Source organism: Tenrec ecaudatus, chromosome 2 (assembly GCF_050624435.1).
Source record: "Tenrec ecaudatus isolate mTenEca1 chromosome 2, mTenEca1.hap1, whole genome shotgun sequence".
Lineage (NCBI taxonomy): Eukaryota > Metazoa > Chordata > Mammalia > Afrosoricida > Tenrecidae > Tenrec > Tenrec ecaudatus.
The window spans coordinates 224,791,257-224,817,613 of NC_134531.1; the positions used below are offsets into that span (position 1 = coordinate 224,791,257).

The 26,357-nt window shown below is 48.6% G+C and overlaps 1 protein-coding gene and 1 non-coding gene across 2 annotated transcripts in view; one reads left to right on the forward strand and one right to left on the reverse strand.

Annotated features, from left to right (window-relative positions):
• TIAM1 (TIAM Rac1 associated GEF 1) overlaps positions 1–26,357 on the forward strand; it is a 464,634-nt gene that overhangs the window by 416,360 nt on the left and 21,917 nt on the right. The window contains exons 19-22 of the mRNA XM_075542381.1: positions 14,898–15,077; positions 16,746–16,814; positions 17,091–17,216; positions 23,766–23,874. Coding sequence (XP_075398496.1) covers positions 14,898–15,077; positions 16,746–16,814; positions 17,091–17,216; positions 23,766–23,874 — 484 coding nt within the window. The remainder of the gene's footprint in view (positions 1–14,897; positions 15,078–16,745; positions 16,815–17,090; positions 17,217–23,765; positions 23,875–26,357) is intronic.
• Positions 26,118–26,238, reverse strand: LOC142441568 (small nucleolar RNA SNORA61). The gene has a single exon (XR_012782937.1). It is a non-coding gene; the product is annotated as a small nucleolar RNA SNORA61 (small nucleolar RNA).

The following is a 26,357-nucleotide window of genomic DNA, read 5'->3' on the forward strand; positions in this document are numbered from 1 at the left end:
AGAGAGATGGTTTCCGTTTCCATGGTATCATCGCGCGGTCCTACATGGCGTTTATAACACTAGGTTATCACGAAGGAAGGAACAGGCCCCCGGGGCTTTGTTGATTGATCCGGTGTGTCTCTCTGACTTCATGGTCCCTTCCCTTGGGAAGAAAACCCTGAAACGTCATTGACAGCCCTGAAGTAGGGAAGGTCCAGGTTAGGGACAGGCGATGGTATGGTTTCCTCCCAAATTAATGATGACTAGATTGCGTGGGTATCTGGTAAACTTTCAGTTCATTCAGTGGACCGCATCTGACCCAGTGGTATATGTTCATTGCTGCTGGATTGTCTAGGAGCTGTGGTGGCACAGTGGTTACAAGTTGGGCTGCTAACTGCAAGGTCAGCAGTTCAAAACTGCTAGCTGCTTTGTGGGAGGAAAGATGGGTCTTTCTACACCTGTAAATTGCTCGTGTCAAGAAACCCACAGGGGCAATCCTATAGGATTACTATGAGTCGTCATCAATCTGATGGCAGTGAGGGATAGATGGGATATAGGAGGCACTGTGTAATTCTGTAAGGAGCCCTGGTGGTGCTGTTGGTTAAGTGCTGGACTGCTAGCCATATGGTGGGCAGTTCATATCCACCAGCTGTCTCGTGGGAGAAAGTTGAGGCTGTCTGTTCCTGTATAGATTTAGAGCTTCGGGAACCCTGTATAGGGTGACTGAATACAAATCCACCTGAAGGCAATGGGGTTTTGAGGTGGCATGATTCTGTGGAGTCCCTGAGTGGCATAAATGGGTAAGCATCCGAGCACTAACTAAAAGTTACGTGTTAGGCTGGATTGTTTACAGAAGCAAACCCAGCAACATATAGGTAAGAAGTAACCGCATATCAAGGAGACACTCCTGTCCAGTCCATTTCAAGCCCATAGGTCCGATGCAAGTCAGGCCCTCTTCAGATTCACTGAGCTGCAGGCTCCTGACACCGAAAGGTGCAGTGGGAAACAGGGAGTCACGAGCTGGTGAGTGTAGAGTCACCGGAATCCAAGGTCCTGGGAAACACTGCAGCATGCCCACAGCTCTGAGGGTCGGCTGGCTGCATGGAACCACCTCTGGGGGCAGGCCCAGAGCTCTAGCAAGCAGAGAGGCAAAGGGACAAAGAGGTCATGGCTCTGTGGATTTCGCCCTTACACAAAAGGTCACACACCTTTGAACTAACTACAAGCTTTTCTTTCTTGTTTTGTTTGGGGTTTTTTTCTGTCATTGGTTTGTTGTTGTTTTGTTGTATATTGTTGCTTGGTTGTGCTCTATCTTGGTTATTATCTCTGCAGGTCTGTCTAAATAAGATAGACTGGATCATAATGGACTGATAGTTCCACTGGGCCATGGGAGAAGGGGAGGTGGAGGGAAAGGTAGTGGTGTTAACCCAGGGCCAAGGGAACAACAAGCGATCCAAATCGGTGGTGCGGATGGTGTGGGAGGCCTGGTAGAGCATGATCAAGGGTAATGTAACTAAGAGGAATTGCTGAAACCCTGGTGGGGACTGAGAACGATAGTGGGGCAGGAGGGAAGTTAAAGGAAATAGAGGAAAGAGCTGGGAGGCAAGGGGCATTTATAGAGGTCTAGATAAAGACATGTTCATATGCAAATATATTTATACCTGAGGATGGGGAAATAGATCTATGTGCATATATTTATAGGTTTGGTATTAAGGTAGCAGAAGGACATTGTGTCTCCACTCAAGTACCCCCTCAATGCAAGAATAATTTCTTAAATTAAATTGGCATTCTATGATGCTCACCTTCCCGACACAACCACTGAAGACAAAGAGGGTGAACAACCAAATGTGGTGAAGAAAGCTGATGGTGCCCAGCTATCAAAAGATATAGCATCTAGGGTCTTAAAGGCTTGAAGGGAAACAAGTGGCCATCTGGCTTAGAAGCAATAAAGCCCACATGGAGGAAGCACACCAGCCTGTGTGACCACAAGGTGCTGAAGGGATCAGTGACCAGGCATTAAAGAACAAAAAAAAATAATGTCATTGTGTGCTCACCTCCCTGATACGACCGCTGAAGACAAATGGGTGCATAAGCAAATGTGGTGAAGAAAGCTGATGGTGCCTGGCTATCAGAGATATAGCGTCTGGGGTCTCAAGGTAAACAAATGAACCATCTAGCTCAGAAGCAACAAAGGCCACATGGAAGAAGTATACCAGCCTGTGCGATCACAAGGTGTCAAATGGATCAGGGATCAGGCATCATCAGAACAAAAAATCTCATTTGTAGGCCACTGGACATCTCCTTACAGAAGGGTCTTGGGGAGGAGATGAGCCAGACACAGTGTGATGAAGCAACGATGAAAAATACAACTTTCCTCTAGTTCCTAAATGCTTGCCCCCCACCTCCCTGTCATGCTCTGAATCCTACCTTGCAAGTCTTGTACACTGGTACAGGTGGGAACTGGAAACACAGGGAATCCAGAGCGGATGATCCCCTCAGGACCAGTGGTGTGAGTGGTGATACTGGGAGGGGAGAGGGAAGGTGGGTTGGAAAGGGGGAACCGATTTCAAGGATCTACATGTGACCTCCTCCCTGGGGGACAGACAACAGAAAAGTGGGTGAAGGGAGACATGGGACATGACAAAATAATATGAAAAAATAATAATTTATAAATTATCAAGTGTTCATAAGGGAGCGGGGAGTGGCCAGGCAGGGGCAAAAATGAGGATCTGATGCCAGGGGCTTGGGTGGAGAGCAAATGTTTTGAGAATGATGAGATCAACGTGTGTACAAATGTGCTTTACACAATTGATGTATGTATGGATTGTGATAGGAGTTGTATGAGCCCCTAATAAAATGATTTTTTAAAAAGGTCACACCCCCCAAGGAGGTGCCATCAGTTTACCACTTGATGGACAGGTTTGACTCCCCCCACAGCCAGGAGTATCCTGTTGACATAATCCCTAACCATCCCAGTGTAGCAGTTCGAATCTACCGAGAAGCGCTCCAGAAAAACAGAAGCGTGACAATTTCCTTGTGAAAACTCGCAGCCACTGGACAGCCTGTGGAGGGAGCAGTTCCCCGCTGTGCTCCCTGGGGTTGCTGTGAGTCAGAATCGAAGCAACAGCAGCTGTTAGTTGGTGTAATTCTGTACCCGGAATGACTGCCATATTTGGCCGTGATGCAGATTTTATGTTCTATATCTGAAATGTGTTATTGTTCAATCCAGATCACTCCACTGAAAGGGCCTCCAGTTAATGGACTTTCTCAGGTAGGCGATTTGAAGGCCGCGCCTTTCAGACCTGTAATGGAGTAAACAGTGGTTGGAGGCTGGGTAATATTGACCTAGTTTACTATGTTTACCATTGTTTCACACTCACTAATCGCCTTAGGACATGCTCTCTGGGAGCGAGACACGCCCCTTTCCCTTCTTTTGTAGATGAGGAACTGGCCAGGTTCAAGACCACACAGCTCTTTGGTGGCAAAACAGAATACACACTAGGCCTTGTGTTGTCAACTGCTGTGTCAGATGGCCCTGGACCAGGTGTTTAAGGACTTGTATTGGAGTCCCTGGGTTCCCATGAGTGGGATTCAACTGTACAACAGTGCATTTCAGTGGGATGGGCAGTGAAAATGGTTAATACTCTTGACTGGAGGTTGGAGGTTCAAGTCCACCCAGCGATGCATCTGAAGAAAGGTCTGGCCATCTGAACAACTGGCATTGACAGCCCTGTGGATCACGGTGCTGCCCTGGCACACCCATCATGAGTCAGAATCAACTCAGTGACAACTGGTTCGGTTTCCGTTTGGGGCGTTGCTCACAGTTAATTTTACAACCATAAGTTTGCTCTCTGATCTGCCCATTGCCACCTCAGAAGAAAGGCCTGGCCATCAGCCATGGGAATCCCCCCTGGAACTGAGGTCTGCTCTCTGAAATTGGTGGGGTTGCCATGAATTGAAACTGACTGGAAAGCACGTGGTTTTACTGCTTATTAAATATTGTTAAGCCATTTGCTTCCCAGTCAGTTTCCACACAAGGAAAAGGAGCTAATTCATTCATGGTGCGCTAGGTTAATTAGAGTCTTAGTAATTAGCATCTTAGCTATTTTCCTATACTTCAAATCTCTGAGTATCTTTCTCTTACTGTGGTTTAAAGTAGGAATAAGAAGTCCCTTTTAGCCGCTTGGTCCCAGTTATGTTTTTTATATCTCCTGTATCCATATGGAATGTTCTCGAGCATAAACTGAAAGTTAATTCTTTCAGCTACAAGACCCTGCACACATGGAAAGCTGCATTCATCTGCCTGTCCGGAATGGCCAGGCCGGGGGTGGGAGCATCAACAGCTGATAGCATAATTTAAAAAAATTCCAGCAGAATATGTGTAGGTTGTTTCATTTTTTTTTCCTTTCACATTTTTGCTGTTCTAAATGAAGCTTTTTAGAGGCTATCAGGAAGGCCGAAGAGAATGCATCCCGGAGTCACAGGCAGTTTTCGGCTTTGTTAAGTAGCCATTTTGGGGCTGCACACAGCCTTTCAGGGCTGAGCAAGTGCATAATTCCCAGCTTGTCCTGGAGTCCTGGGGCCCCTGGAATGTCACACCCCGGTGGGCGGGGGTGGGACCCACACACTGCAGGGGCAGTCTGGCGGCCTTTCTCTTTGTGAGCCACCTCCTTCCTCTGGGGACTGTGGGTGACAACCTCCAAAGAGCCTGTCACCACTGGCTACTGGTTTCCTCTGCTTCTCATCAAAAACTCTTGTGTCTGGAAATACATGCTAATTAGCGCCGGACAGTCTGTGTCCTGCACCCCAGCAGCTGTGATTTTGTTTTCCAGAACATTTCCATTCTGCAGGAAGACTTGGGGAATTTGTTTTCCCTCAACATTGTTATTGTCTCTGAAAGAAATAATCTGCTTTTGTAACAAAGCGTTAGCAGAAATCCGTGCCAACATAAACTAACTAACCTGCAAGTCGGCGGCGAGCTGGGGTCTTCAGAGTTGTGGGAGCCTGGCAGGTTTGGGTTCTGGGTTGAATCGTCCTGGGAAGAGCGGGCACTGGCCAGTCAGCTGGTCTAGGTCTGCGGGCTGAGCCACTCACATCCCAGAGCGGGGTGGGGGCAGCTTCCTCTCTGCTTTCTTTCCTGTTGGGACTTTTGCAGTTCAGCCAGGTGCAGCCAAAGCCTGAGCTCTGGTCCCCGGTGCTGTCTCGGCGCCTCACTGCCTTCTCCCCACCCAGCCGCGCCCGTAGGTTTTCAGGGCAGAGCCGGCACAGGCTGTCTGCGGGAGGATGCTCTCTCCCGACTGGGAGGCTTTGGCTGCTCGGGGAGTATTTTAAGAAACTTGTGTGTGTGTATGTGTGTGCCGACCATGTCAGGTGGGAGAGTTACCATGAGACCGTATTCCCGATGATGTCTGCCCTGTGGAAATTCAAGCGCAAGTCCAGGATCGCAAATGATGACAGGTCCGGTGGCTCTCTGTATCGGACCCTGAATCTGGTGAGCATGTTTGCCATGTGAATTCTGTTTTGCTAGCCATGTGCATGTTACGACTTTCCAGGGAATTTGTTTTTGAACCAAGAGGTCATAATTGGGCTGGTCCTTATTTCAGTCTTTTCTCTGATTTCATCTGCCGGCGATAGCTTTGAGAGGTCAGTACGTGGTGTGGAGAAGAGTTTGCATCGCATCACTGGTCTCTCCTTTCGGTGGGAAGAGGCAGAGTGACGTGGTGCAGGATGTGTGCCCTTTTACTATGTGATGTTTCAGTTTTTCCTTTCGGTGCTCAAAGCTTTTGAGTGTGCTGGGCTGTTTCTGCTTGGGTCGAATCTGAACGTTCAACCCGCAGCCTGGAAGGAGGGGCTTCTGCCGGCCTCCTTGGGATAAAGTCCTGAGTCTGATTTTCTCTTTTTTTTAATGCATGCTTTGTTGAGAAGATCATGGGGAAGTATACATCGGCTTGGTGGGGAGTGTCTTCACAGCTGAACATCAGCCAGTGGACATCGTGCACAGTTCAGGCCCTCTAGCAAATGGTGATCGGCTCTGTGAACCTAAATCACGGTGAAAAGTTTAAAACACAAAACCGAAAACCCAGTGAATTTGTGGCAAGAACAGTTTGACAAAATGAAATGACACCCTGAAGTGTTGATGCTATTAATGAGCATGCATGGATCATATGTTCATTTTTGGTCATTTGACCCAACTTGAGCGTCAGCACGTCTGATGAGCCTTGGTGCTTCTGGGCCATTTCTTCTGGGAAGGTTGCTGAAAAGGTGTTGGCACCCTGGTGTAAGGTCAGTGCTGAGGAGGTGCACCTATCCGCCTCTGAAATGATGTCGTGCACGGCTTTGGTAGTTGACTCCCAAAAGGCTTAAATAGAGGCGTGCATTTAGGTCACTCTAAACCTGTGGGACGTGTTCAATCAGGCAGGCTCCACGGATGGCGTTGGAAATCACACTATGAAAAAGGCCTTTAGTGCTTGCATAACAGGAAGCGCTTCAGCAGCTGGTCCGCTTGAGTAGCCGATGCGCCCATCCCCCCCCCCCCCCTTTGTACTTTCTTTTCATCTTGTGCAGGAAGAAAGGGACACTCTAAACACCGAGCTTCCCGCTGACCTCCATGGAAGCGACCCATTTCTCCCGCTCCTCACCCGCCTGCCCCGTAGGCTGGCCAATTCTCAGTCCTGGCTGGGGAAAGCTTTGTGCTGCTCTTTGTAACAGTTTCCAGAGGGCAGTTCTCAGATGCCCTCCAGTGCTTCTCGGTTTCCAGGGTGACTGATTGCAGCCCCCAAGTGGAGCCAGCTTTCTCCTTCCCCATTGGAGACTCCTCAGCTGGCCTCTTGTTCCCATGAGGCTTAGCTGTTTGTCCCACTGCTGGATTCAGTCGTAGGATTCTCATGGAGACCGCAGTTCGATTCCCTGCTGGCGCATCTCATGTGCCACCACCACCTGCTCCTGCAGCTTTAGGACCAAGGTGGACTAGGAAGACAGACCTGAGCCCCTTCTACCAACAAAGCAGCCAGTGAAACCCATGTAGCTAACAGTGGTCCCGTCTGCATCCCTTCACGGTATGCCATTCTGTCGGACCGGCCGGGCAGCGTTTCCTCCCATTCAGTCAACGTCACCGTGTTTATGGGACCAACTGGACTGTGGCAACAGCAACAGTCCCAGGGAGCACGGCTTTGGAAGTGTGCTGAGAGTCCACCTTTCCGGGCACTTCCGGCTACACGGTGTGGTGTCTGAATGGCTAGAGGCCCCCTTCTGTCAGCCATGAAGCAGGAGAGTGCTGCAGCCCCTCCTGGCCTATAGCAGTTAGTCAGGGAACTGCGTGGTGAAGGTTGCTCACACTAAGGAGAGAGAGGATTTCACAGCTTGGCCACCGTAAGAAAATCTCTACCTTAGGGACAGTTTGCAAAATGCAACAAAAGTCCCTTGGCCTCCTGGGAGCTCCCTGTATGTCCGAGTAGAACTCTGCCCTCAAGGGGTTTGGTTCAGTGGCTGATGTTTCGGAAGTAGATCACTAGACCTTCTGTATTAGAGCTGAAATCCCATGCACCCCTTTTTAGAAGGCTATTGGTTTGTAGTTTTCACTACACACTAGGGTCTCATTTGTACCCCCAATACTTTCATGGTGCCTCAGCTGGGCTCGAACCGCTGGCTTTTCAGTAAGCCATCAAGTATAATAATTATTTGTACCATCCAGGGACTAGAGGTAGTCTATACGTCCTTCAAATTATTATTATTACTGTATTTTAGGGGAGAGAGTTTAACAAAGCCAAAATCCTCAAACTTGATGGTGTCAGGAGATGCCTATATATTTTTTTTCTCCCTCCCTCCTCCTCCCGGAACAAAAATGTTAAGAGCCTTTGACAGTAGTACTTGCATGCTTCAGAATTCAGAATTCTGTCTTTAGAAGTATTCAGATTAAATGGCATAATTGAAGGTGTTCATCTGAACTTGGTTCATTTGACCACAGGTTCATTTGGACTGATCCCTTATGACAGCCTGAGCTCTTACACCTTGAATCAGTCCAGGAGGGCAGTGGAAACCTCAGAGACCCCCTGAGAGACCCCCTGACTAAATCAATCCACCTGTGTAGGAACGTGCCTCCTAAGGAAGGGATGCCTAGAGCTCTGAACTGTCAGGAGATGACCCAGGGGGATTCTGCATGATTCCTGGGCTGTTAATGGCATTTCCTAAAATAACCCAGGATTTTGCTAGGATGCAGTGATGGTTGAGACGGGAGAGAGGTGGGAAGTAACCTGGACTGTTGAGGGAGACGGTTGAGCAGTGGACAGCTGTATTTTGAGTCGCCCTAGCCCACACCCGCTGATCTAAGTTTTCCCAAGGGCTTGCTTAAAACCTAGGGTGCCAGACCTTGGAGCTGGTGAACTTTATACGGTCTAAATCAGGAACCTGACTGACACGCTTAAAAATGGAAACCTCAAGGTATTTAAGGTGGGGAAAAAGAGACCGAAAACCCCGAAACTATCCCGTACTCACCCTCCATTATTATGTCCAGAGGTAGCTGAGAATGATGGACTATCCATTGTGGATGCGCAGGGACGTGTCTTTTGCAGTTTGATTTGTTTCTGTGTCTGAGGTTATTACACTGGTTGTTGTTTGGGCAACTCATCTGAATAATGCAGATAGAGGGAGGTTTTCGGAACCGCTGAGGGGACCGTGAGGATGGTCTATTTACCATGTATAGTCACGCTGATACGATCGGTGTTGGCATGAAGGGCTGTGGTTATATTTGGGACATTAGAAAAACTCTGTAAATGAAGGTACCAGTCATCCACGCGTTGTGTTAGGTATCTTTGCCGGGGGCCTAATCAAAGCAGCACAGGAGAGTACTGCAGAAGGTCCAGAGTAGGCAGTTGTTATTGACAGGTGTCCGCATGCTCTGTCTGTGGAATTTTCCTTTGGGGGAGGATTCCCAATTCCGGCCTCCAGCATGACTATATTATAGTCCAGTTGACATTTACAGTTATCACTGGACCCTGTAAAGGGCATGCACACAGTTTCAAAGGATGATTTTGGGTGGGGCGACTATTCCATTTATTTCTACTGAAACTCCTTTCACAAAAATCCAAGGAGTTTTTCCTTTATAAATAGGTTTACTGAATTATAAATCACACACCGTACCGTTCGCCTCTCCAGGAGGTCACTTGGCGGAACATTCCTTGTGAATGAGTTCAGGGTCGGAGAGAGACACTTCCAAATAGAACCTGCGAGAGCTCCTGTAAGTGATTGCTACTTTCTGGCCTGTCAGACGAGGTTTGGCAGTAGCAATGAATGCACTAAGGTAAGCGGTATAAGAGAATTAGTGTAACGCCTAAGCAGACTAGGATCCTGGTTGTAGCAATGAATGCACTAAGGTAAGCGGTATAAGAGAATTAGTGTAACGCCTAAGCAGACTAGGATCCTGGTTGTAGCAATGAATGCACTAAGGTAAGCGGTATAAGAGAATTAGTGTAACGCCTAAGCAGACTAGGATCCTGGTTGTAGCAATGAATGCACTAAGGTAAGCGGTATAAGAGAATTAGTGTAACGCCTAAGCAGACTAGGATCCTGGTTGTAGCAATGAATGCACTAAGGTAAGCGGTATAAGAGAATTAGTGTAACGCCTAAGCAGACTAGGATCCTGGTTGTAGCAATGAATGCACTAAGGTAAGCGGTATAAGAGAATTAGTGTAACGCCTAAGCAGACTAGGATCCTGGTTGTAGCAATGAATGCACTAAGGTAAGCGGTATAAGAGAATTAGTGTAACGCCTAAGCAGACTAGGATCCTGGTTGTAGCAATGAATGCACTAAGGTAAGCGGTGTAAGAGAATTAGTGTAACGCCTAAGCAGACTAGGATCCTGGTTGTAGCAATGAATGCACTAAGGTAAGCGGTATAAGAGAATTAGTGTAACGCCTAAGCAGACTAGGATCCTGGTTGTATTCTCTTTTGTCGCGATACTACTGCTAATCTACCCCTTTCGGGTTGATTTCCATAACTTTGTGCTGTGATTTGATTACTCTTTCCATTTCAGAAAGGACCCCTGGTGGTGAGGCTTACACATTGGGCTGCTTACCAGGAGGTTGGCTGTTTAAATCCGCCAGTCACTCCTTGGGAGAAAGATGAGGCTGTCTGCTCCCATACAGATGTATCCTCCCCGACACCCCATGGAGGGCCACTGTGAGTCGTAATTGACTCGGTGGCAGTGGCCTTGGGTTGTTTTTTGTTTGTTTGATTTAGTTTTTCCTTTTCGGGGCAGGAAAGAGGAAACAAGACTTCAGGCCGGTTCAGTTATGGTTGTTGCCATGAATTCAGAAATAAATTTTTTAAATTTAGGTGAAGTGAAGCAGTAACCAGAACAGGAAAATGTGTTATTCGTCAAAGCCCTGGAATGGGGGAGTTGGGAGAGGGACAGTGAGCCCTGAAAGGCGCCTCGTGTGGGGGACTGGATGATCGCCAGGGCTCTGAAGAGCGGAGCACAAACTGGCGAGGTCGGCTGTCATCTCTGATCAGGGCAGTGCTGTTGCCAACGAGAGGTTAGGGTGTTATGTAATATGCACACTGCTCTCGTTTTCTAAGAGGGAGATTAAATTTCTAGCAGGGCATCAATCTGCAATTTTCCCTGTTAATTATTGTTCCAGTATACCTACACTTTACAAATTTGGCTTATTCTGTTTTGGCGTCATTTACTGTGATTGAATTGAGAAGAACTGGGTTGAAGCCCTGCAAGAAAAAGCCATGGAAATATGAGGCAGTGGTCTTTCTCTGTGTTTAAAAGTTGATTTGTGGACAGCACCTGGTTTTGGCTTTTGCTGCACAGTCACCTACTAACAGAATGATTGGCAGCACGAGCTTGCCCAGCCATACGTAGAAGAAATATGTGACAATTTGCTTTCATTAAGATTCCAGCCAAGACCACCCTCTAAAGCAGTCATACCCGGTAACTCTTGAAGTCATCCCCTGTAAACCAAGCACAGTTTTGGGGAGGGTATTCCTCATTTTCCTCCAGGACAGGTGGATGGTAGAAGTCTGCTTGCACACATACTTATGGGAAACGCTTGTTGCATCTTGAGTTGAACTAGACAATAAAAGGAGGGGAGAGAAGTACGGAAAAAACAGCTCCGAACATCAGGGGACCTCGGGACGGGAGGAAGGCTCCCGCACAACCTGTGCTATGCAGAACACACAAAAAACTTGCAAAAAACTCGCTTGCAAAAAACTAAGAGGACTTGAAATATTTACTCATCGAAATAAGGACTATAGCCTTCAGTATGGATTATAGCTCAAGGTAAATGATGACCCAAATCCTCACCACTGGATCAACAGACATCCCGATACATCGAGCACGGGGTGCAGTGGTCAAGGAGTGCATTTTGCTTGGACTGTAGTCCACGCTCATGAAGCCTCAGGCAAGAAACCCAACGACATCGTGCATCGGGCCTCTCTGCGCACAAGGCCTGCTTCAAGTGTTTAAAGGGCAAAGCCGCCGTGTGGAGGGCTAGCGTGTACCTGTCCCAAGCCTCAGCGCTGTCCTTTGCCTCATGCGCATGTGAACGCGCGACGGTGACTAAGGAAGCCTGGAAAAGAATGGATGCCTCTGAACCACGGTGTGACAGAAGAACTTGAAAGTACGCCAGACGGCCGAAAAATAACCCACAACCCGGGTGTGAAGGAAGTACAGCCACAGTGCTCCTTAAAAGTAAGCATGTTGAGACTTTTCCTCATGTCCTTTGGACATGTCAGGAGAAACCAGCCCCTGGAACAAAACCTCGTGCTTGGTAAAGTGGAGGGTCCGTGAAACAGGACGGACGGACGGACACAGTGGCTGCGACAACAGAACCGTGCCTGAGGGGCGGTACAGGGCGGCCAGTCCTTCCTCCTGGCAACAAGCTAGAGTTTGTGCTCCAAGGAAGCCATGGGAGCAACTGGATGACAAGCTTGAAAAAGCCAGGTTCTCAAAGAGGTCCGTTCTCATTTGACCACCTGCTGAACGTCCATGCTACCTCGGATATACTGAGTCAGGGAGTACGTCTTCACAGGAACCCCAGGGATTCGCACAGAGCCCCGGGTGACTCTCGTGCATACACAAAGCTGCATAGGGGGGATCTTGTAAAAGTGTAGATTCTGATCCCATGTATCTGGTGGTAGAAATTCAAATTCTCAGCCAGGGGTGAAATGGAAGAGACTGGTTCATTTAAAATACATAAATAAAAAGCAAACTCACCACTCCGGAGTCGATTCTGACTTCAACCCCTTGTGTAAGAAAGCCCTGACCTCCCCCACACATCGCCACGGAGATGGATGTCCTTTGGATTTGCGTGGCTGAGCGCCGGGAATTGGGATAGTTGGAAGCTCCCAGGTGCAGCTACTCTGGAGAAGTCTGCTGGTGTTTTTCTGTTTGGTTGGTTGTTTCTAGGCAGCCGACATTTGGAGAACTGTCTTGCTTAACTTGAAACGTTGGAATTTGGGATCCTAGAATCCTAAATTTTAAAATGGTAACAAAAAAGTTTCTAGCTTTTCTATGGCTCAGTCACTTCAGCTCCAGGCTGCTTAAGCCAAGCTTAGAGATTCAAACCCACCATTTCCTCTGCAGTGGAAAGAGGTGTGTGTGGAGGGGTGGGGGTGAGGGGTGGGGGGGGGGGGAATCGTCTGCTCCTGTACATAGTCATGGTCTCAGAACCCCTAAGGAGCAGTGCACTTCCCAGTGGACGGTCGCTATGATTCAGGACCTTCTGGACAGTGGCTGGCCTGGGCTGGGTTCTGGTCTTCTTCAGAGCCATCCTTGGGAAAGCTCAGGTAGAGTGAACACTACCATTGAGACCTAGTTCAGTGCTCAGCTTCCCTTACTCCTGCCTTTGGGAAGGATGAAGCGATGGATGCTTTTTTGTATTTTTGGAGTTTCTTAATTGGTGATGCCATTTTTTTAAAACAATTTATTGGGCCTGATACAATTCTTATCACAGTTCATACATATACATACATCAATTGTATAAAGCACATCTGTACAGTCTTTGCCCTAATCATTTTTTTCTCCTCTTTTCTTTTTTTACATTTTATTAGGGACTCATACAACTCTTATCACCATCCATACATATACATACATCAATTGTATAAAGCACATCCATACATTCCCTGCCCCAATCATTCTCAAGGCATTTGCTCTCCACTTAAGCCCCTTGCATCAGGTCCTCTTTTTTTTTCCCCTCCCTCCCCCCTCCCCCTCCCTCATGTGCCCTTGGTAATTTATACATCGTTATTTTGTCATATCTTGCCCTATCCGGAGTCTCCCTTCCCTCCTTCTCTGCTGTCCCTCTCCCAGGGAAGAGGTCACATGTGGATCCTTGTAATCAGTTCCCCCTTTCCAACCCACTCACCCTCCACTCTCCCAGCATCGCTCCTCACACCCTTGGTCCTGAAGGTATCATCCACCCTGGATTCCCTGTGCCTCCAGCTCCTGTCTGCACCAGTGTACAATCTCTGCCCTATCCAGTCCTGCAAGGTAGAATTCGGATCATGGTAGTTGGGGGGAGGAAGCATCCAGGTTCTGGGGGAAAGCTGTGTTCTTAAGGTGATGCCATTTTTATTGTAGAGTGTTTATAAGAGACATGGGCCACTTCAGCCATGTTTACTATGTACAATTAAGTGGCATTAAATATAGTCACCCAGTTGTTATGGTCAACACAACTCTCCCTTTCCAAATGGTTAAGTGTTGGGCTGCTAACCACAAGGTCGGCAGTTCTAACCCACTAGCTGCTCCATAGGACAAAGACGAGGCTATCTGTTCCCATCAGGATTTTGATCTCAGAAACTGTGTGGAGTGTTCTATTCTGCCCTGTAGGATTACTGTGCATCAGAATGGACTCAGTTGTGGTGGGTTGGTTTGGGAGGTTACACTCACCTCCCCATTTTCCCTCCCACGGATCCTGGCAACTGCCAATAAACGTTGGTTTTTCTGCTTTTGCCTAGACTCGATAGCTTATGTAGAATAATACAATATGTAATTGCCCTTTTTGTCTCAAATATTTCACTCAGCATACTGTTTTTAACACTTGTCCGTATGGTAGCATGCATCAAGACTTCATCTATGTTTCCGACCCAATAGGAAACTTGAAGGTATGAAGTGTATGAAGGTATACCTTTGTCTACCAAGATACCTCGTTAGCAATTATTAGCCGCGCCTGGAAGAACCTCACCTTGTAAAGTGGTCTCCGAGACTGCAAAGTGCAGTTGGCGGTGCACTGAATTGAGGGTCCGCTCATGGATAAGCCATGCACTTTGGGTCAAATGCATTCATTTTCCAGTGTCTCCATCTCTATCAGAAAAGTTTTGTTCTGGTAAAGAATCTGGGCCTTGAAGCCACTCTGCCCGATCCAATTCCCAGCGCGGCTACTTCCCGAGGAGCCGTGTAATCCTGGAAGAATGACCTACGTTCTCTTGGTCCCTGCTTTCTTACCTGTTCACTGCCTTTACTCACCTGGGCTTGGGGTTACATGCATGAGAGCAGTACCTGGCACTCTGCTGGGTAAACATGAACCGCTATTCTGACGAGTCCCGGGGCAGTGCAGTTGAGCACCTGTGGAAAGATTGGAAGTTGGAGTCCAACACGAGGTGCCTGGGAAGAAAGACCTGGCTGTCGGCTTTTGAAATTCAGTGATTGACAACCCTGTGGAGCTCAGTTTTTCTCACCCCCGGGGTTGCTATGGTTGGGGTTGACTTGACAGCCCTTGGTACTGGTATTGGTATCATGGTTGTTTTGAGCATTGAAAGAGCAGCCAGTGTGTGAAGCATTTGGGGAAATGTGTGATGTGGCAGCTCATTAAGCTGGAAGCAGGAAGAGCCCATTCAGGAGAGACAGGTGTTGATTGAGATGAGGCCCTAATGAGGACTAAATGTTTCCATTTTGCCTTTTCACCCGTGCTCTGCAGAGTCCAGACCAGGTGGCCGCCTTCTGCCGCAGCCTGCACGAGATGAACCCCTCGGACCAGAGCCCATCTCCTCAGGACCCCACCGGCCCGCAGCTGGCAGCCATGCGACAGCTCACCGACGCCGACAAGCTCCGCAAGGTCATCTGCGAGCTCCTGGAGACGGAGCGCACCTACGTGAAGGTACGGCTTGCTCGGCCTGCCCACCTTCTTCCCTCCCCGTGGGGCCTGCTTTCCTCTAGGGGCCTCGTTTGTGCGTTCACGTGTTTTTATTAAAACCGTGGCTAGCCACGAAGTCAGCCATGGAGTGGAGACTTTCTTGGTCTTTCCCATGGATTTGGCTTTTATTCCGCATGTTCAAATGCCTGGTTTAGGCGTCTCCCTGGGCGATGCCAATGGAGCCCTGGTGGTCCAGTGGGTTACCCTTGGGGCTGCTCACCACAGGGTCAGCAGGTTGAATTTTTCAGCCACTCCATGGGAGAAAGATGAGGCTTTCGGTTTGCGTCAAGATTTATAGCCCCGGAAGCCCACATGGGCAGTTCCAATCTGTCCCGGAGGGTCGCCAAGAGTAAGTGTGTTTTCTGGGTGATGCCAGTGGTGAACACACTAAGCTGCTCCCCAAAAGATGAGAGGTGGCATCCTCCCAGAAGGCGCCTCAGAAGAAAGATCTGGTGATCTGCTACAAAACATCCGCCCTTGAAGATCGTCTGGATCACAGGTCCGCTCGGATGCACGCGGAGTCCCCACGAGACAGAATCTTCTGGATGGCCACCGGGTCTCTTAGATTCTGCATTCTGCACTAAGAAATTATGTCACTATAACGGAATTATTGACAAAGGAAAGGATGGCACTTTGCCCTGTGATCTTTCTAATTATGCTGTTGAGCTGATACCAAAAGTGAATTCGGCTTACTGAAAAACGGATGGACAAATGAGGGCGTTGTCTTTATAATCTACTTGGAGTCTAGGCAGAGGGTCATTACGTCTGCTTTCTTTGTACCATCACTTCCTCTGGCATTTCATTAAAGAAAACATGTTAAAAGGGTGCAATTTGTTTTTAACGAGCTGTTTTGCTCTTTATGTCAAAGAATAGTAAAGTATGCCGGTTGGCCTAACCCCGGCCTGCTGCCTGTATTTGTAAATAAAGTTTTATCGGCACACAACCACACTCATTCATTCAGTTGCTTTATTGCATCAGCAGAGTTGTGTAGCGGCCAGAGACGATACAAATTGCAAAGCCTAAAATTTTTACTCTCTGAGATTATAGAAATGGTGGTTTTTTTCCCCCCACTCCAATGGACTTCAAGGACTCCCAAGACTGATGTTGTCATTTAACCTAACCTTGGTTTTTCTTGATAGGCTTTTAGTTGTACTCTTTGGGAGCTCTGGCAGTGTAGTGGCTCTTGAATTGGGCTGCTAACTGAAAGGTCAGCAGTTTGAAACCACCAGCTGCTCCTTCTGGAGAAAAATGAAACTTGCTACTCCCGTAATAATTTACCAAACCCAAACCTCCAAACTCAGTCCCATCGAGTCGATGCCAACTCCTAGTGATCCTACAGGACAGGGTAGAACTGCCCCTGTGGGTTTCTGAGACTGTAACTCTTTACAGGAGTCGAAAGTACTGTCTTTCTCCCAAGAAGCACCTGCTGGTTTTGAACCACTGACCTTGCAGTTAGCAGCCCAGTGTGTAGCCAGTACGCCTCCAGGACTCCTCGTACAGTCTCAGAAGTGCGCAGGGTTAAGGTTTCCCTGTCCTGTAGGGCTTCTCTGAGTTGAAACAGACTCCACGACAGTGAATTTGGTCTGATTTATTTTTTTAGTTGTGCTCATGCAATTTTCTCTCAACCTTTAGGACTTAAACTGTCTGATGGAGAGATACCTGAAACCTCTTCAAAAAGAAACGTTTCTCACCCAGGATGAGGTATGGTGAAGTGGACTGGACCTGGGGAGGGTCCTGTGGCTGATCAGCCAGGGAGGGGTGGGGAGCACCCTCAGTGCTGAGGCCTGGCCTGGCCAGCAACTGTGATCATTGGGTGGGTCACCCGATTGTCTGGCAGATGAGGAGGTCGCGGAGCTGCCCCACCCTCTGGTGGTGGGATCATTGGAAGGTTGTGGGGAAAGTTGGCCATCAGATACAGAGAACTCTTCCACACCCCAGTGAAAGACGGGGTGGGTGAAGTTCTTTTTCCCTTTCCAGCTTGATGTGCTCTTTGGCAATCTAACTGAAATGGTAGAGTTTCAAGTGGAATTCCTCAAAACTCTGGAAGATGGGGTGCGGCTGGTACCTGACTTGGAAAAGCTGGAGAGAGTTGATCAGTTTAAGGTAAGTCCCACCCTCAAAGAGCACAGAGCCACCTCCTAAGGCTCTACTGGGAATGCCAGCAAGTGTAGTGTGTTCCTCCGTGACCTGGAAGGTTGGAGGTTCGAGTCCAGCCAGAGGAGCCTCAGAATAACAGCCTGCTGATCACCGTCTAAGAACCCAACCATGGAAAATGGTGTTGCCATGAGTTGGAGTCGATTTTTTTTTTTTAATGTCATGGGTAGGTTGTCCTGTGGGTCAAGTTGAGTGCCCTGCTAACACTCCCCAGGTGGCACTATGCACTCCTGGGTGAGTTCTTGAGCTTAGGCTTGCCCTGGTAGGAGCCTAAAGGGCCCCCAAGAAGGGCACTAACCGGGTCACGTTTGTCCGGCTGGAACTAAAATCAATGTCACCGACTTGCCTTAAAGTGGAGCATTTGTTTGCTTCGGAAAGTGCAGAAACCTTGTCCTGTGAGTTGTTCGTGCCTTTGCTTTTAGCAAATGAGCATAGCACCCCACGTCTCCCAGTAACCATATTAATTTTTCCTGTTCTAGGAAAGCTTGCTTAATGGGAGTGCTGGTCATTATCCAGGGGGAAGACAGCTTCCAGAACACAGTGTCCTTCCTTCCACTGTAGGGGAGGGTGCATGGCTAATGCCTTCGTTGGGCCGTGTGCAGCTTGCTGCCTCCTCCTGGGCTGGCTTCCTTCACTGCAGAGGTGACCTGTGCTGCACGCCCCAGCAGCGCAGCTCCCTCATTCGTTGCAACGGCCAGGGCTTACAGCCTCTCGTATACAAAAGGAACGGAAAGAATCGATTTGTGGAAACAACGGGCACATGTCTACAATGTACAATTTTAGTCCAATAAATTTTGACCTATGTATACTCCTAGAACTCAGTGAGCCTATAGGACAAGGTAGAACAGGGTTCTGAGACAGTGACTCTTTATGGAAGTAGAAAGCCTCATCTTTCTTCCATGGAGTGGCTGGTGGTCTTGAACTCCTGACCTTGTGATTAGCAGCCCAATGCCTCACCATTACACCACCAGAGTGCTATGCATTGTAATCGACTCAATGACTGAGTTTGGTTTCTGGTTTAATACTCCAGTGAAACCACTACAGTCAAGAAAATGATTCTAACCATCTACCCCCATGCGTTTTCTCTTGTTCCTTTCTGGGTACTCTCTCTCCCGTCCTCCCAGCTCCTGCCTCCCACCTGCAGTCCCACACCATCATGTCACGTTAGAGGATTGTGCGTTTCCTGGAACTGTGCATAGCGGCATCATACAGCAGGTCCCTTTGAAAAGGATCTATCTATTTAACTCACCATAAGTACTCTGAGACCCATCCATGTTGCAGTGTACTTTGATAGTTCTATAAACATATTTTTCCCTAAACGGTTGGAATAGGGTTCCACTGTAGGGACGCATCCCTCTGTTTATTCCTCCACCTTTGATGGGCATTTGGGCTGTTTCCAGGCTTTTGTGTTGGTGGTTTTGCTCTGGCAAGTGGAGCCGCCTCGAGCACTGGTGCGCACTTTCATTTCTCTCGGGCACCTACCTTGGGGTGGGGTGGTTGCATCACAGCCGGGTGTGTGCTTAGTACTTTAAGCCTTGCCAGGCTTTTCCAGAGGGGCGTGTCATTGTACATTCCCCCGCAGTCCTCCTCATCCTCCCACGGTTGATGGCCACTCTGTTCACTTGTGGCCATTCTACCAGGCATGTCAGGGTGTCGTTGTGGTCTCAGCTTTACTTACCTATTGTCGTGGGATGACGCACACCTTCTTAGGTGCTTCTTTGTCTTCTGTATGTCATCCTTGGTGAAGTCTCTGTTCAATATTTTTGTCCATTTACTTCCTTATCACTGCATTTTTACATTTCTTTGTATAATCTAGATACCAGTTCTTGACTTGGATGACTTGTAAAACGTCTCCCCTCTGTGGCTGCTCTTCTCGTTCTTTTAATAGTGTCCTTCAGAGAGCAGGCAGCGATTACGTTCCAGGAGGCACAAGGCAACATTCTGTGATTACTTCCTGTATTTGGAGTTTGGTGTGACAGCTATGACATCTTTGGCTGTGTCAGGGTCATACAGATTTTATGTTTTCTCCTAGCTGCTTTGTAGTTTTGTGATTTTCATGGAGACTGTGATTTATTTTGAGTTGAGTTTGTATGTGGGATGATAAACAAAGCAACGCCCCCTTTGGGGTCATTCGGCCACCCCGGTTTCTCTAGCAACGTTTAGTGAGGGAGTCCTTTTGTACTTTCTGCCCTGAACTTCTTTTGCAGAAAAGCAGTTCTCCTTGGGCTTTATGAAGTTGGATTCACTTCTGATGCTGGTGGATGTAATGTTAGCGTGTGAGGTTAGTGTGTGTGTGCAGTGGTAGTGTGTACTGTTAGTGTAGATGCTCGTGCTGATGTGTAGTATTAGTGTGTGTAATGCTGGTGTGGATGCTTATGAGTATGTGGTGTTAGTGTGTACTGCTACTTACTGTAGGGGTAATGTTGGTGTAATGCTAGTGTAAATGTTAGTGTTAGTAGTATTAGTGTAGGTGTCATGCTCGTGTGCAATGCTAGTGTAGATGTTAGTATGAGTATGTAGTGTTAGTGAAGCTGTTAGTGTGTGTGGTAATGTGTAGCTGTAGTGTGAGTGTGTACTGCTACTTAGTGTAATGCTACTGTAGGTGCAGGGCTAGTGTAGATATTAGTGTATGATGCTGCTATAGGTGCAGGGCTAGTGTAGATATTAGTGTATGATGCTGCTATAGGTGCGGGGCTAGTGTAGATATTAGTGTATAGTGCTACTGTAGGTGCAGGGCTAGTATAGATATTAGTGTATGATGCTGCTATAGGTGCAGGGCCAGTGTAGATATTAGTGTATGATGCTGCTATAGGTGCGGGGCTAGTGTAGATATTAGTGTATGATGCTGCTATAGGTGCAGGGCTAGTATAGATATTAGTGTATGGTGCTGCTATAGGTGCGGGGCTAGTGTAGATATTAGTGTATGATGCTGCTATAGGTGCGGGGCTAGTGTAGATATTAGTGTATGGTGCTGCTATAGGTGCGGGGCTAGTGTAGATATTAGTGTATGGTGCTGCTATAGGTGCCGTGCTAGTGTAGGTATTAGTGTATGATGCTGCTATAGGTGCAATGCTAGTGTAGATATTAGTGTATGGTGCTGCTATAGGTGCAGGGCTAGTGTAGGTGCGTTTGTGCGTAGTGCTAGTGTAGATGTAATGCTAGTGTAGATTTTAGTATATAATGTTAGTGAAGCTGTTAGTGAGTCGTGTTCGTATGTAATGCTAGTGTAGACATAGAGTTAGTTCGTGATGCTAGTGTAGCTGTCGTGTTAGTGTGTGATGCTGGCGTAAGGATCCCTGGTGTCACCACAGTTAGATACTTGCTGTAACGGGAGGTTGGTGGTTCAGGCCCATGCTGAGTCAGATAGACTCGAGGACCCTAGCAGCAGCCGCTCAGTACGGATGAACCGAACAAATGAATGACTTGGGGGTGAGTACAGTGAGGGTACAAGAAGAGGTTCTTCTTCAACCACTTCCTCGTTTCATTGCCGAGCGTGACTCTGAGGGTCGGGCTGCTTCTGTGGGGAACCTTCTAAGCTGGTTGGACTTGGGGACATAGAGGCATAAGGGAAGATGTGTGAGCTTCTGACAGCTGCTTTAACAACACACTGCGGACCGGGCAGCTGAAACGGCACAAGTTAGTGCCTCGCGGTCTGGAGGCCAGCTGGGCCAAGTCAGTGTCCGCAGGGCTAGGCTCTCTCAGTTCTGGGGAAAGAGCCTCTCTTTCCTCTTCCAGCTTCTGGCCGCCCTGGACATTCTCGGCTTGTCCGTGCGTCGTCACGTGGCAGTCCTGTTCTCCCTGAGGAACGTCTTGTGATTTGGGTGAAAGTACGTGGAGCACATTGGTTTTCTATGCCGCAGTGCAGACACAGGTTGGTTGGTGACATGACTGCTCTCCTCACCACGTTACTTCCCACTTCCTTCTGTGTTTCCTGTTTCCATTCGTCCGTCATTCCGATCCCTCCTGCCTGTGAGCTCCATCCCTGGGCACGTGCTGCCCGTGGAGCTAGTAGGACTGCTTGTTCTAGGGTCTGTGTCCCTGGGCACTTTATAGGGCTGTGGTTGGCCTGAGCGTTGAGCCGTAAGAGAGGCATGAGGTGTTTGAAGCTGACTAAGGGCCATCTCTCAGAGTTCCTCTAGTCCAATCTGGGGGTCATGACTCCTTTGGGGGTCGAATGACCCTTTCACAGGGGTTGCCCAAATGGTAACAGTAGCAAAATGACAGTGATGAAGTAACAACAAAAAGAATGTTATGCTTGAGGGGGTCACCACCACGTGAGGAACATGAGACTTCACATTAGAAGTCTACATTTATTTATGATAAAACAAAGACTATCTAAAGCAAGGACTTAACATTACACTCAATAGGCAATTGTTAGGGAAGTACCTCCTTTTTTTCCTAATCATTTTATTGGGGGCTCATACAGCTCATCACAATCCATACATCCATCCATTGTGCCAAGCACATTTGTACATTTGTAGCCGTCATCATTCTCAAAACATTTGCTTTCTGCTTGAGCCCTTGGTATCAGCTCCTCATTTCCCCCCTCCCTCATGAACCCTTGATAATTTATAAATTATTATTATTTTGTTATGTCTCACACTGTCCAACGTCTCCCTTCACCCACTTTTCTGTTGGAGGAACTGTATGAAAGGGCCGCGGCATTAGGAAGCTTGAGAACCACTGCTCTAGTTTCTTTAGTGAAATTAAATAGGCCAGCAGCCTGATCTTTCTGATTGGTTTTCGTTCCACATTTTTCTCCCACGTGATCCAGGATGCCTGTTGTGATCCTCGTCTGAGCAGTTGGCAGTGATAGCTGGGCACCATCTCGTTCTTCTGGTCTCAGAGCCGCTGAGGCTGGGATTGTGGGCCCTTTATTCCTTTCAACGAATTGTTCCATGTCCATCAGGGGTCTTCACTCTCCTGTGTTCCGGACAGGGAGAGACTAGCTCCATCGTGGGTGGTCGCTCAGAAGCTTTTAGGAGCCCAGTTGCTACTCGCTGACGAGGAGGTAGAATATTGTCTTTGTGGACGATGTCATGCCAACAGACGCTAAGAATGTGGTCCTGCACCGTGAGACCCAGCGGCTCTTTCCCTCAAAGTAGTTCATGATGGCCAGGAAGTTTGCTCTTCTCTTCATGGATGTGCGAGCGGTACACGTGAACACATATGTAGAGCTATGCCCTGGCATACCTAAATGCTTATGAGTGTTCACATACCACTCGGAGGACACCGTCCTGCCCCTCACAGTATGGTCTCAAATAGGGTCTAAAACATTTTGAGGTGAGGCTGTGCGTCAGTACAGACTCAGTTGTTCATTATATAAATCGGGAATCCAATCTATCACTTATATTCTAAATTTTATTTCCGTGCTTAGGACTTTGCTTTTAATTTTAAGTTCTGTATGTGCTCGAGGATAAGCCGAACTGAATATCAGCCATGGGACCTAATTTTACCACAAAAACTGCATTAAAAGCGTGCTGAAAAACTCAGCTTATACACAAGTATATACGGTATGCAAAAGGAGTATCTCTCTTGAGCAGAAGAAGTCTACAGAAGAGATTTCCCTGGGGCCTGTTTCGTGTGTGTGTGTGTGTGTGTGTGTGTGTGTGTGTGTAATAGAATACGTCAGGCACACCAATGGCATAGCAGGGAAAGACTCTCCATTTCATGTTAGTCAGTCAGATGGGGCAGCAGAGTTAGTGAGACAGCACCTAATGCCCAGAGTGGAACATGTCTCTTTCTTTAAAATAATGCTTATATATATTTTTTGTAATGCACATATTCTTATATGACCCCTGTTAGAAGAGAAATGGGGATGGAGGTCTAGTGGTTGGGGAAACATACTTCTGTTTCTTTCATTTGGGCACAGGGAGCATTCCCTGGAGTGTCTGGCGGCTGTAAACAGTTACCATCCCTCAACATCCTACCAGGCTGTTAGAGGTTCTAGTCTACCCGGCGGCACCATGGCACAGAGCCCTGGGGTCTACCTCTGAGGAAGCGTCCATTGAAAGCCCCAGGGCCACAACTGTACGCGGACACAGGCAGGTTGTCCTGAGGCCCTGATTGTCCTGAGCAACTGATTGGCTGTTCCCCGTGTTATTACATTTGCCTCTTCCACCTCCCCACAGAACCTAATCGAGAGCATTCAAGAGCTTTCCGCCTTTCCCCAAATGCCCTGGAGAGTTATTCTCTCAACCCCATAAGAAGCATCTCCAGATAGCTCATTAAAAGGTGCAAGCCTTGGCACATCCGTGCTGCCTCCACTGTAAGCACCGAGAAGACCAGCTTGGACATCCCCTGCAAAGGCCTGTCAGCCGCACGCCTTCTCAGAGGGGTCACAGGAGCATCCGCGGGCACAGACGGACCCCCACAAGCGAGAATGAGGCTGACCTGTGCGGAGGATCGGGGGCGGGCTAAGCTCCCTGCTTGCAGCTTGCTGCAATTGGTCCATAACCACAAAAATGAGCTAACTCTGCTCTTTCTCATCCCATCCAGAAAGTGCTGTTCTCTCTCGGGGGATCCTTCCTGTATTACGCCGACCGCTTCAAGCTCTACAGTGCCTTCTGCGCCAGCCACACCAAGGTCCCCAAGGTTCTGGTGAAGGGTAAGGCCGCAGGGCCCCGGCCCCTCTGGGTGGGGACATGGTAACTGGCGGGTCTCACTTAGGCAGCTCACCGTGGTTGGCGGGCTTTGGGACAGAGTCATTGGTGCGGCAGAGAAGAGGTTCAGAGAAACCACCGAGATGGGACCTGGCACTGAGAAACAAAATACATTCACGTCTGGGATTTTGTGCCAGATTCAAATTCTGGCAAGTTATGCCTCTGGGCACGGATTCTGAATGAGTGGTTCGGGCTGTTTTCCTGTCATGGACGTATGACTCAGCTACAATGTTTTTGATCAAAGTTGACAGGTTATTTCGCAGTTAGCATCAAACGCAGGAGTTGAGGAACTTGCCCTGTTACTCCGCCTGCCCTTCAGTAATAACCGACCCAGCGCAGCGGCGGGTGCCTTTCTGTGCATTGCCCGCCCCGCTTCGCCCAGTTTGTTCCTAGGGGGCTGATGACAGTCTCCACTCCCAGGCATTGTTCATGGCAGTGACTCCCGTGACAGTCATGTCTCTCTCCCACGGGCTGGAGTAGACTCTCTCTCTGTGTGCGGTCTGCTTTTCTTCGGTGTCCTAAGAACACGATGCGCTTCTCTGAGAGCATCCGGGCAGGAGCGGTGCTCCCAAGGGCAGGTGTGGTCGTCCCTTCGAGAGCCTGGACTGGGTGGGGGTGGCCTTGTCTCTTCAGGTCTAGCACATGTTCCACCGCCGATGGAGCTGCAGGTTTCTGCCATAGCCCTATGCAGGTGTTGCGGCTTGTGTAGGTTTTTCAGCGAAGGAATTAAAGTCACATTTCCTTGGTAACTAGTCGAGTCCGTAGGAAGTTTGATTTTGGGGGGGTTTCTGGAAAGCGCCCTGCCTTTTCTCAACACTTTACATGCGGCTGCTTTATAAGGGGGGCTTGGTGGCATAGTGGTTACACACTGGGCTGTGAGCCATGCGGTCCGCAGTTCGCCTCCACTAGTCACCTCGAGCTCCTGGAAAGATTGACAGCGTCAGAAACCCACGGGGCCAGTTCGAATCTGACAGTGGCACCATGAGTCAGGGTGACTTGATGTCTCCCCACACGCCCCATGTAAAGAGCTGTCAATCGTGCCCCCCCCATGTCCACATAATGTACCAATTCCATGTGTACCAATTCACATTTGGCGCCAAAGAGAATTGCTTGCGTTTCTTTAAAATCAGCGGCAGGGACTAAGTGCCCGTGGCTCTGACCCACCAGCCAGGCACGGGAGAAAGATGAGCAGTCTGCCTCTGGGAAGACTGACAGCCTTGTGAGGCAGCTCTTCTCTGCCCTTAGGGTCTCTTCTCAGTTGAAATCGACTCAGTGGCAGTGGGCTTGGTGGATGCTTTTTCAGTAGAAAATGTGAAGTCACTGGGCCGTTTCAGTGAGTTCGCACTCGTTGCTAACTGCAAAGGTGGGTCGTTTTGAGTTCGCCACGGGGCGCCTCAGAAGAAAGGCCTGGTGATCAGTTCTTGAGCAATCAGCCATTGCACTCCCCGCAGAGCACATTCTCCTGTGAAACGCACGGGGCCGCCATGCGTCAGAGCCCACTTCATGACAGCCGAGCTACCTCCGACAGCCAGCGACGGGCTTCGTGGTGGGGACTGTGCGGCAGGGCAGGCCTCCTGTTCCTCCCAGCGCTGTGCAGAAGGGCGCGTAGTTTTCCTTGTCCCCGTGTCTGACACGGACCTGGCTTGCTTGCTTTTTTCAATCATTTTATTGGGGGCTCGTACAACTCTTATCATAATCCATACATCAATTGAATCAGGCATGTTTGCACATATGTTGCCTTCATTGTTTTCTAGACATTTGCTTTCTATTGAGCCCTTGGAATCAGCTCCTCTTTCCTCCCCACTTCCTCCCCACCCACCCCCATGAGCCCCTGATAGACTGTACATTGTTAATATTTTCATCTCGCACACCGACCGCTGTCTCCCCGCCCCCATGTTTTCTGTTGGTCTTCCCCCTGGAGAGGGTGTATGGTGATGTGTCAATCACTGCAATCGGTTCCCTTCCTCTCCTCCTCTTCCTCTACCCTTCTGGTGTCACCACTCCTGCTCCTGTTCCTGGATTGTGTGTCCTGAGCTCCCATTCCTCTCTATACCCATGTTCGTGTTCCGGTCTAGTCTGAACTGGGAGCAGCACTGGGGTCATGGTAGGGGGGACTGAGGAAGCCTCGAGGAACCAGAGGACTGTAGTGTGTTTAGACCTGGCTTTCTTTTTTTTTTTTTCCTTTTTACCCTGTCTGAAACTAGCCCAGGCTCCAAGAGCACTGAGGGGCAGGCTTCAATGTTTCTTTTCCTCCTTTTACGACCACCCAGACCAGTGTTTTGATCCGATGGGAAAGGGAACTGGAGGGTTAGACCTGGCTTTCTTGAGTGTGGTGGTTTTTACCGCTTTGGTGACTGATTGTTCCGAGATCGTTAAAGCAGTATCAGAACACATTCTGGCACAGTCACATTCTGTACCCGTTATGATC